At 41.5% G+C, this 12,238-nt stretch overlaps 1 protein-coding gene across 3 annotated transcripts in view; it reads left to right on the forward strand.

The window, feature by feature from the left end:
- CARF (calcium responsive transcription factor) overlaps positions 1–12,238 on the forward strand; it is a 51,418-nt gene that overhangs the window by 33,389 nt on the left and 5,791 nt on the right. For all 3 annotated transcript variants that reach the window (XM_034785947.1, XM_034785948.1, XM_034785949.1), the window contains 2 exons: positions 9,481–9,611; positions 10,973–11,339. In XM_034785947.1, coding sequence (XP_034641838.1) covers positions 9,481–9,611; positions 10,973–11,339 — 498 coding nt within the window. The remainder of the gene's footprint in view (positions 1–9,480; positions 9,612–10,972; positions 11,340–12,238) is intronic.

Here is a 12,238-nt window from a genome sequence, read left to right on the forward strand (position 1 = left end):
CCATTATCTTCCCTTATTTGAACACAACAAGAAGTGACCATTCTCATTTTCCCCCCCACACACACCCTTTACCACATGTCTGTGGAACTTGTTACAATTCCTGATATGGCAGATAGCAGTGATTGAAAACTGTAGACTTTGTCTTTTACAACATCTTTTAACGCGTACTGAAGAGCAGAACAATTTGGGTTGGGAGGAAATGCTCAGACCCTTAAAACATCTGTGTAGAGAATCTTCTAGCGTTTGCTCAGTGGAATGGTGCAGAAGGAGATGTTATTCATTTTAACTTTTTTATTGTAAAAATACAGATTTTTATCTGACAACCAGGCAGTGAGACACATTTCTTACACTCTTTCTTCAATGATATTCTTGTGAAGTATCATTTTTCTTGGTGAATGCATAAGGTGAGGGCAGTATCTCTTCACAGCAATTAATATACCACTTAACAAGGAAGCAAAGAAAAGCCAGAATATGGATTTCTGAAGGAAGTTGCCTTGTCAAAATGGATTCTGTTCCAAAATCTGTTGTTGGGAGAGGTTCATTGGACTAACGTGTCTTTGCCATAAATGGGATTCTACTATTATTATTATTTCAGATTAAAACATATAAAGTAAAACAAAATTCTAACGCTTGTGATTTAGACCTACTGACTACTCACATGCCTTAAGCTATGCATTGGCTTAAGCGGTTTTGCTGGATCAGGGTCCTCATCAGGAAATCTAAAACAAATTGTTTACACACACACACACTTTTAATGCAGCAAATAATAATCTCTGTTTCAGGAATACTTGATCTAGACAGTTCCTCTGTGAAAGTAGAATGAATTATATTGTAAAAATAGAATGGATTAAAGAAATGCTGTATGTTCCTTTAAGCAGGAATAAGGAATGTTGAAATATAGTTGTCAGGAAGAGAAATATTAAGGTATGAAACAGTGGGTCCACTTAAGCTAATGGTGGGACATTAACAGGAGATCGGTAATAGTTAGTAAGGAAATAAGATATGTATGTCTAGCCCCAGGTAAACTTATCAGTTCTGCTTCCTTTTGTTATCGTGTTAAGTTCGCACCCTTTTATCTGTATAAATAAGATAGTTTGAGTCTTGCATGGTGCTCACATTATCTGGGTGTATTAGCAGAGCACTTTGCTAATAAACAGAGTGGTCTGACAAATTGTGAGTCCTGAATCTGACTTTGACACTCCCATTGGGTAAACATGTAACACAGAAAAAATCCTTCCCTGCTCTCTTTCTCCTGTTCTTGTTTAACATAGAATCATAGAATTGGAAGAGCTCCTGAGAGGTCATCTAGTCCAGTTCCTTGCACTCGTGGCAAGACTAAGTATTATCTAGACCATCCCTGACAGGTGTTTGTCCAACCTGCTCTTAAAAATCCCCAATGATAGAGATTCCACAATCTCCCTAGGCAATTTCTTACAGTACTTAACCACTCTGACAGTTAGGAAGTTTTTCCTAATGTCCAACCTAAACTGCCCTTGCTGCAATTTAAGCCCATTGCTTCTTATCATAGAATCATAGAATATGAGGGTTGGAAGGGACCTCAGGAGGTTATCTAGTCCTCAAAGCAGGACCAATTCCCAACTAAATCATCCAGCCAGGGCTTTGTCAAGCCGGGCCTTAAAAACCTCCAAGAAAGGAGATTCCACCACCTCCCTAGGTAACGCATTCCAGTGCTTCACCACCCTCCTAGTGAAATAGTGTTTCCTAATATCCAACCTAGACCTCCCCCACTGCAACTTGAGACCATTGCTCCTTGTTCTGTCATCTGCCACCACTGAGAACAGCCGAGCTCCATCCTCTTTGGAACCCCCCTTCAGGTAGTTGAAAGCAGCTATCAAATCCCCCCTCATTCTTCTCTTCTGGAGACTAAACAATCCCAGTTCCCTCAGCCTCTCCTCATAAGTCATGTGCTCCAGACCCCTAATCATTTTTGTTGCCCTCCGCTGTACTCTTTCCAATTTTTCCACATCCTTCTTGTAGTGTGGGGCCCCAAACTGGACACAGTACTCCAGATGAGGCCTCACCAATGTCGAATAAAGGGGAATGATCACGTTCCTCGATCTGCTGGCAATGCCCCTATTTATACAGCCAAAATGCCGTTAGCCTTCTTGGCAACAAGAGCACACTGTTGACTCATATCCAGCTTCTCATCCACTGTAACCCCTAGGTCCTTTTCTGCAGAACTGCTACCTAGCCATTCAGTCCCTAGTCTGTAGCAGTGCATGGGATTCTTCCGTCCTAAGTGCAAGACTCTGCACTTGTCCTTGTTGAACCTCATCAGGTTTTTTTTGGCCCAATCCTCTAATTTGTCTAGGTCCCTCTGTAGCCTATTCCTACTCTCTTGTGTATCTACCATGCCTCCCAGTTTAGTGTCATCTGCAAACTTGCTGAGAGTGCAGTCCACACCATCCTCCAGATCATTAATAAAGATATTAAACAAAACCGGCCCCAGGACCGATCCTTGGGGCACTCCGCTTGAAACCGGCTGCCAACTAGACATGGAGCCATTGATCACTACCCCTGGAGCCCGACGATCTAGCCAGCTTTCTATCCACCTTACAGTCCATTCATCCAGCCCATACTTCTTTAACTTGGCGGCAAGAATACTGTGGGAGACCGTATCAAAAGCTTTGCTGAAGTCAAGGAATAACACATCCACTGCTTTCCCCTCATCCACAGAGCCAGTTATCTCATCATAGAAGGCAATTAGGTTAGTCAGGCACGACTTCCCCTTGATGAATCCATACTGACTGTTCCTGATCACTTTCCTCTCCTCTAAGTATTTCATAATTGATTCCTATCTTGTCCTATCCTCAGAGGTTAAGAAGAACAATTTTTCCCCCTGCTCCTTGTAACAACCTTTTATGTACTTGAAAACTGTTATCATGTCCCCTCTGTCTTCTCGTCTCCAGACTAAACAAACCCAATTTTTTCAATTTTCCCTCATAGGTCATGTTTTCTAGACCTTTAATCATTTTTGTTGCTCGTCTCTGGACTTTCTCCAGTTTGTCCACATCTTTTCTGAAATGTGGCACCCAGAACTGGACACAGTACTCCAGTTGAGGCCTAATCAGCGTGGAGTAGAGTAGAAGAATTACTTCATGTGTCTTGCTTACAATACTCCTGCTAAATACATCCCTGAATTATGTTTGCTGTGTTTTTTTTTGCAACTGCATTACACCGTTGACTCATATTTAGCTTGTGATCAACTATGGCCCCCAGATCCCTTTCCGCAGTACTCTTACCTAGGCAGTTGTTTCCCATTTCATATGTAGGCAACTGATTGTTCCTTCCTAAGTGGAGTACTTTGCATTTGTCCTTATTGAATTTCATCCTATTTACTTAAACCATTTCTCCAGTTTGTCCAGATCATTTTGAATTTATCTTCCAAAGCACTTGCAACCCCTTCCAGCTTGGTATCGTCCGCAAACTTTTTAAGTGTACTCTCTATGCCATTATCTAAATCATTGATGAAGATATTGAATGGAACCAGACCCAGAACTGATCCCTCTGGGACCCCACTCATTATGCCCTTCCAGCATGATTGAGATGAACCTCTTGAAAAAAACTGGCAGCCATGTGAAAGATTGTCTTCTTGCAAGATGTTTAAATAACACCATAGAGGTCTGTGGTTTAGTTAACTTCAATAGCGCTAATCAAGTTGGCTATCTTGTATCTTTGTCTCCTCGGGACAAGGCATCATAGTCCTGTTAGGAATATTGTATAGAGGACTCTATTGTAGCATATTAAAGGGGCACTATTAATGTTATGCTTAAAGATTTACCTACACAAACAGTTATCCTATGTTGCAATTCTTGCCTGAAGGATTCCTGGCATGTAGCTCTTGCCCCACACTACACACACACACACACACACACACAAAACTGATTCTTACCCTTGTTGTAGCAGGAAAAATACAAAAACAAATGTTTGGCTTGATGTGTGAATCTTCATAAATAACCTGGTGCACCTGATTCATGATGCGAAGTTCTATGCACACCAGTGTATTTACAGTGAGTTGCACACTAAGCTGGGCCTTGGTTTTTAACTTCTATTTTAGCTGCTGCTGCAATGGATCACTTTGAACTGAAAAACACCCCTTATGCTTGGAACTCTTAAGGTAAGGATTTCAGTATGGGTAACTGTCAGAATACCGGAGGTCAATTTTTAGGCTTCATAATTTGAATAGTGTCCCTTTTTTGAGGAAGGCTCGCATGTTAGAGAAAGGGGGATCTTACAGAACCACCTGATTCATAGCATTCACCTTTATCCTCAAAACAAGTAGTGGCTGGAGGTATTTGTGTATTTTGGATGGACACACCGGGTATTTGTACCTCCAGAAGCCATTTAGAAGTGGTTCTCAATAATGTGAGAATGGGTGGGCTTATAGTATTTTGTTCCTGGATGCTGGCAGTAATGAAGGAAAATCAATTCTGTTTTATTTTGGCTCCACAGATGGCTCCCCAAGACAAATGAGCCTATTAAGTATGTAAGCATCCAGTGAGATACTGTATTCTACCTGAATTCAGAGAGATTTCTGCAGAAACTGAATGCATGGCTCCATTGGGTATAGTTAGATGGTCTTCTTTCCAGCCTGTTTTGTCTTCTATTTATCCTGTAAGGATGTGTTGATCATAGAAATGTTTGGCTGGAAGGGACCTTGAGAAATAATCAAATCCGGCCCCCTGTGCTGTGGCAGGACCAAGTAAACTTAGACGATCCCTGACAGGTGTTTGTCCAGCTTATTTTTAAAAACCTCCAATGATGGCAACCACAATCTCCCATGGAAGCCTATTCCAGAGCTTAACTATCCTTATAGTTAGAAAGATTTTCCTTATATCTAACCTAAATCTCCCTTGCTGAAGATTAAGCTAATTACTTCTTGTCCTACCTTCAGTGGACATGGAGAACAATTGATCACCATTCTCTCTATAACAACCCTTAGCATATTTGAAAACTGTTCTCAGGTTCCCTCTCAGTCTTCTTTTCTCAAGACTAAACATGCCCCATTTTGTTAACCTTTCCTTATAGGTCAGGTTTTCTAAACCTTTTATCATTTTTGTTGCTCTCCTCTGGACTCTTTCCAACTTGTCCACATCTGTCCTAAATTGTAGTGCCCAGAATTGGATACAGTACTCCAGCTGGGGCCTCACCAGTGCCAAGTAAAGTGAGACAATTACCTCCAGTATCATACATACAACACTCCTGTTATTACACCCCAGAATCAGATTCGCCTTTTTTGCAGCTGCAGCACATTGATGACTCATTCAACTCATTCAATTTGTGGTCCACTGTAACCCCCAGATCCTTTATTGTTATTATTCTGCATTGTGCATTTGATTTTTCCTTCCTAAGTGAAGTACTTTGCATTCGTCTTTATCAAATTTTATCTTCTTGAATTCAGACCAATTCTCTTAATTCGTCAAGGTCATTTTGAATTTTAAACCTGTTCTCCAAAGTGCTTGCAATCCCTGCTAGCCTGGAGTCATCTGCAGATTTTTATCAGCATATTCTCTACTCTATTATCCAAATCATTAATGAAAATATTGAATAGTACTGGACCTAGGATTGACCCCTTGCAGGACCCCACTGGATATGCCCTCCCAATTTGACACCAAACCATTGATAACTGCTCTTTGAGTATGTTCTTTCAACCATTTGTGCATCTACTTTATAGTAATTTCATCTAGATCACATTTCCCTAGTTTGCGTATGAGAATGTCATGCAGAACTGTGTCAAAATTAAGGTATATCATGGTTACTGCTCCCCCCCCCATCCACTAAGTAAGTAAGCCTATCAAAGAAGGAAATTAAATTGGTTGGCCTGATTTGTTTTTGACAGATCTATGCTTACTATTCCTTATAACCCTACTATCCTCCAAGTGCTCACAAATTGATTGATTGTTTAATAATTTGCTCCAGTATCTTTCCAGGTATTGAAGTTAGGCTGACTGGTCTATAATTCTCATTTCCTCCTTGTTCCCCTTTTAAAAAATAGGTACTATATTTGCCCTTCTTCAGTCTTCTGGGACCTCTCCTGTCCTCCAGAAGTTCTCCAAGATAATTGCTAATGGCTCCGAGATTGCTTCAGCTAGTTCCTTAAGTACTCTAGGATGAATTTCATCAGGCCCTGATGACTTGAATACATCTAATTTATCTAAATAGTCTTTAGCCTGTACTTTTCCTATTTTGGCTTGCATTCCTTCCCCCTGCTTGTTAATATTAATTGTGTAGAGTATCTGGTGGTCACCTTTTTAGTGAAGACTGAAGCAAAATAGGCATTAAGCACCTCAGCTTTCTTGATGTCAGCAGTTATTAGTAAGGCTACAATTATGTCACAGAATCCATGACTTCAATTGACCTCCGTGACATTTTCTGCCCTGGGGCTGGAGCTCCCAGCCAGCCCCACCCTCTCCGCTCCCAGCCCCCAACCTGGTGGGGGGGACCCCAGAGCTGCCCTAAATGACAGTTTAAAATAGCTGTCTTCTAATTTCTTTATCCACTTTCTGGAACAAAAAATAGTCCCTGATACATTCCAAGAATTCATTGGAAATTTTGTGTTTTGCTGTATCACTTTCCCAACAGATATCTGGGTGGTTAGTCTCCCATTACTACCTGGTCCTGTGATTTGGCTATTACTGTTATTTGTCTGAGAAATGGCTTGTCCACCTCCTCTTCCTGATTTGGTAGTCTATAGTAGACCCCCACCATGACATCATCCCTATTTTTTAACCCTTTTATCTGAACCCAAAGACTCTCAACTGGTCTGTCTCCAACCTCCTTCTGGACCTTAGAACAAGTGTATGTATCCTTTATGTACAGTGCAACCCATCCTCCCTTTTCCCCCCCACCTGTCCTTTCTGAACTAGTTATGCCCCTCTATACCAATATTCCAGTCATTATCCCACCAAGTCTCTGTGATGCCAATTAAATAATAATTTAGCTTATGTACTAATACTTCCAGCTCTTCCTGTTTATTCCCCTACTCCTTTTATTTGTGTATCAACATCTAAAATGTTGATCAGATTCCCCCCTGATTTCCTTCTTATTACTCCTTTGACCCTTTTGTAATTTTCCACGTCCTCCCCTCAACATCTGACCATCTGTTAAGGTCACTTTTTTTAATAATTACCTGAGCTTTTGTCACCTGCTGTCATTAAAGCTAGTTTAAAGCCCTCCTCACTAGGTTGGCAAGTCAGTGCACGAAGATGCTCTTCCCCTTCTTGGTCAGGTGGACCCCATCTCTTCCCAGCAGACCTTCTTCCTGGAATAGCATCCCATGGTCAAAAAAGTCGAAGCCCTCCCATCAACACCATCTGTGCAGCCACGCATTCATCTACAGGATGCATGTGTCCCTGCCTGGGCACTAACCCTCAACTGGAAGGATAGATAAGAACACAACCTGTGCCTCTGACCCCATCACCTTCGTTCCCAGAGCCCTGTAATCACACAGCTGATCTGCTCAGAGTCAGACCTGGCAGTATCATTAGTGGCCACATGGATGAGCATCAAAGGATAGGGATCAGAGGGTTGGAGGAGCTTCGGCATCTTTTCCATAATGTCTCAGGTGCGGGCTCCAGGCGGGCAGCATAACCCTCGGCACATAATGTCAGCTTGGCAGATAGCTGTCTCTGTTTCCGTCAGCAAGGAGTCCCTGGCTACCAGCAACGTCTCCTCCTCGTAGGTGCGGTGGCAGTGCACCTCCCAGCCTAGGGGGAGTGAATGGCTATTCCTCCTCAGCCATGGGGATCTGTTCCTCACCTGCTGTTGCCAGTACAGCATACCAGTTCTTGGTCTTGATGGATAGCTGCCAATTTCCTCCTCGCAGAGCAGCCAGTTCTCCCATCTCCTCTGGTGCTGCTGTAGTTGTCTGTAGTTAGCTGGCATCCTCCTTCCCAGATATATCCATGTGCGTTATGACATCGCATTAATTTCTGCCGAAACTGAATATGATGTCACAAACAGGATAACTTCACTGCAAGACTGTGTAAAAAGAGAAGCTGGACTTTGAAGATACCAGCTTCTATTCAAGCACAAGTATCTGAAACAATAGCAAGGGTAAAAGACATTGACTGTCCAAGCAGTCTCCTTTGTGTATAAGTTTTTCTTGTATTGCAGTTTGTGCCAGTATAGAATTGTTCCTTCAAATGATCAAGCAACAACCTGGGGAAAACTGGGTTGTTTGCTTACTGTGGAGAAATCCATTTCTTTCAATGTATATCTCCTTCAGCCTTTCCCCTATCCTCTCATAAGCATGGAATCCTTGTAATTATCTAGCTTTATAGGTCTTTATCAGTTCCCTTGGTTTTCTTTCATATCTGTTGTGATATATGTTCCATATACATATGGAATTAATAAACATCTACAGAACAGATCCATGTGATGTATTTAATACACTGACTAGGAAGCTGGAACATTCTTACATGTGCTGCAATAGTATCGTATAGGACATCAGGCAATAGCCCTTCCCTCTGATGCACAAAGATTAATTATATAGTATTAACAAGAACCACAGTATTACTGTACCAACTGCACTATATTATTTCATAAGCAGCTAGAGTTTGGGACTCAGTGTATATTGAAGGACCTCTCTACTTCTCACATTGCTGGATATGTTATGTGATTTCTTGCTGAAAAAAAATCACCTGCTGATTTCAAAGGTAAAATTGCAAGATACCAGGAGGACACTTGGCCAACGCAACTGCATATCTGTCTGAGACTTGAGTCATTAATTGCAAATATTTTGGGTCTCACAGGGACTGAATATACGATGAGCCAATGTAGGATTTTTTGGGAAACCATTTAGGCAAATCTTGATTTTATAAAGTTTCAAGAGCAACTGAAACTTCCATAAAATAGGGGTTTGCATGGGAAAATACTGTAGTCTGGAAACCAGAAGGGCTTCTATATAAAAGGGCTTTGTAAAATAGTTACCTGTATTGAAGTTACACCACTTCCATGAACAGTGGAAAGAAACCTAAAGGATTTCTAGCATACGGCTTTATTGAAGAACCATGTAATTCATAGTTAATTTTGTCTTTCCTCCTATTCCCTATGTTTTATCTAGGATGTATGTATGTTCAAACAATTTGCTTGCTGCTTCGATGGAAATTCTTTTGCTTATAGATTCCCATGAATTTATAAGAGGAATGATAGAGAGCAATTGCTTTATTCCCCTTAGTAATTTCCCTATCTTTTTAAAATGCAAACTCTCTAACTTTATACACCCCTGTATTTACTTTTTCTCACATACAACCTGTTCTCCTTCCTTTGGCATCTAAGTTTTTCTACACAAAATACAGACTATTTATTATGCAAATGTAAATGTTTTTATATGTTTCAGTGTTGTGATATAATGTATTTGAGCTTTTGTTCATCAGGTTCGGGTAGGTATTAAGAGCTCTGTAAACTAACAGAATCTTTGTCATAATCTCTGTTCATTTGGTCTCTGTGGTACTGCAGGAAGTTCACCAGGAGAATCAATCATCACGAAAGTGGAATCCAGTCAGACTGGGGAGAACTTGCCTCCAGAGACAGCTCAGCTGTTGTCCTCGCTCTCGTCACTCCAGCCCAAGATATTTGCACAGCTTCAGGTAGTCAAGTTCTCTAACACCTTCACCAAGATGGCCAGAATTTCAACCTAGGCTGTTCTGGGAATCCTGATGGAGAGGTTGAGGACTGTAAGCTTCCTCTCCGCTAACTATCCCATATACTTGCTACGTTAATTTTTGCTCTTCTTAGAGTATGCGAGGCATGCCTCAGGTGGCACGTGACCAAGCTTCATCACCAGATGTGGTCCAGTAGTTGGATCATTAGCTTCCCCGGCCTGGGTACTGACAGGGATTGCAGCGTGAACACTGATCCATTCCCCCCAAATTTTTGCTAAGGGAAGCCAGATCTGAAGTAGCTGTCAGCCCCCTCTGTGGCAACTTTCTTGTATTTTTACATATTTTAGCTTTTACTTGGCGTCTAAGTGATCCTACTGCTATCCTGTGAGCACTGTTAAATCCAGAGATTGTCATACAGACAAGTTAGGATAGATGCAGTCAGTGAGCAAACCCCTAAGCCACTCCTCTTACACTAGTGGTGTCCAACCATTTTCCTGAGGGCCAAAAATGTTATTTTATAATGGGGAAAGGCCACCATTGTGAGGGAATGGCAGTTAAAGGCTGCCATTTATTTCTCTTCTCTCTCACTTCTAAAACTGTATTGAGAACCAAAAAGCAGCTCCCAACTCAGACCCAGAAACTGTAGGTTTCCTTCTCTAAGAACCCCAGTCTTGTCCTACTCCAACCAGCCTCCAGGAACTCAACCCATTGCTTTCTCCACAAAAACTCGGAACTGCAGATCTTTCCCCAAACCATGTTCCTCAGGCACATCCACACCCCAATAATTCCTCTTTTCTGGCTTATTTCGTCTTATCTGACCAGAACCAATTCTCTCCTCCCCCCAAATCAATTAAAGTCAGTTACTGAGGGCCCATGATGCTCCTACCTGGAATTACAGTAGGAGCATGACACCCTTAAAATCAACTGCTCCTGACCCCTATCTGTTTTTGTGGGTCCCTTGCTATCACTGCCCGTCTTCCCTCTGCTCTCTGTCCTGTATACCCCACCTTCTCCTGCAGTAGCTGCTGTTTTGCTTGCTTTCCCCTGTCGTCCTCCTATGAAGACCACATGGCACCTGTCCTCTGCTCTTCCACTGCCTGCTCCCTCCTCTTAAAGGAGCAGCTGCTCAGAGACAGACTCCTTTGCTCTTCATACCCACTCCCCTCCTGGGAAAAAGCACTATTGGGGAACCCAGCCTTCATTCATAATCAAATGCAAATTTCTGTTTGCCACGTCGCCCCCAAGGGCCCCAATTCAGAGCCTTGAGGGTCACAAACTCTTCACACTCTGGTATTGATTGATATAGAAACACGGTGATATTGACTTTACTGTCTTCTGTTTCACAGGGATTACAGCTGCAGCCAACATTCACCTCCGTGGATGGAGCAACAGCCCTGATAGCAGTAAATAACCATTCTCCTCCCAACCCTGCAAGTCTTCTGGATTCCATAGGGAGTGTGATAACCAACCACTCTCTAGTACTCAGTCAGGGACACAACCTTCACACAGGTGCCAGTCTAACCCAGAGCAACAGTGCTGCCTCCGCTATTGGAAATCTGCCTATATCAGATCAAAATCTGGTCACTATGGGCCAGCTGGTAACTGTTGGAGGTGTAGAGGATACAGGAAGCCTGGAGGCAGGGATCCATCAGTTTCTTTTGGGAGACGTCCAGACCATTCCAATACGGATTGTAGACAACCATCCAGCTCTTAGTAAGTTTAAATCTGCCTACGGTATTTAAATGCACAAATTGAGAATAAATTTTTTTAGTCGTGTGTGTTCTGGGGTGCCGTGGGGAATCTGTCATCACCAGGATACTCTTTTGAATAACTGAAGGAGCAGATCCCACTTAGTTTCTAAAACAGCTAATTGAAAATTTTGAAAGTGTTTTTGCTGAAAATGGCCTTTTTAAAAAACTTGTTTGTGTCAAAAACTGTTGAACTTCTAAAAATTTCAGTTTGTGGAATTTTTCATGACTTTTTACTCAAAATTCATCATTTTTTTTCATTTACTGAAAACTGCTTTTTACTAAATAAAACATTTTAGTTTACTAAAAACAGGTTTTTGTGGTAAATAAAATATTTTTGTTTAACAAAAGCCCTGTATGTTTTGGTAAACTAACAGTTTCAACAAGAACATTTTGTTAGGAGAGCTGGGTTGTTGTTTTTTAAATGCATTTAAACACTGCAAAACATAAGCAACTTGAAAATGTTGTGTGACTTTTTTTCCCCCCAGCTAGTTTCTAAGACTGAATCAAACTGTCTTCTGGGAGGTCTCATTTTTTTCCAGTTTCTTCTGATGGAGTGCAGGGGTGATCAGTTGCAACTTTTTAAATTAAATAATTTCTTGGAGTTTTAAACATTTATCAGAAAAATGCATTAAAAAAATCATAGTAAAACCAACAAAAATGTTCTCCTTTCATAGAATAGAGAGCCCCTGAAAGCCCTTATCATCATGGGCTTGTATTCTGTGAACCTCTGCCATAGAATTTGGTACAGAACACATTATCTGCTAACAAATTGTGCTCCAGAATCTAAGCTTTCATTTAAAAAACCCTAAAGTTTTGAGCCCTAATGGCTGTGAAATAAACTGTCCAAATGTGGACCACATG

This window comes from Trachemys scripta, chromosome 11, assembly GCF_013100865.1.
Source record: "Trachemys scripta elegans isolate TJP31775 chromosome 11, CAS_Tse_1.0, whole genome shotgun sequence".
NCBI lineage: Eukaryota > Metazoa > Chordata > Testudines > Emydidae > Trachemys > Trachemys scripta.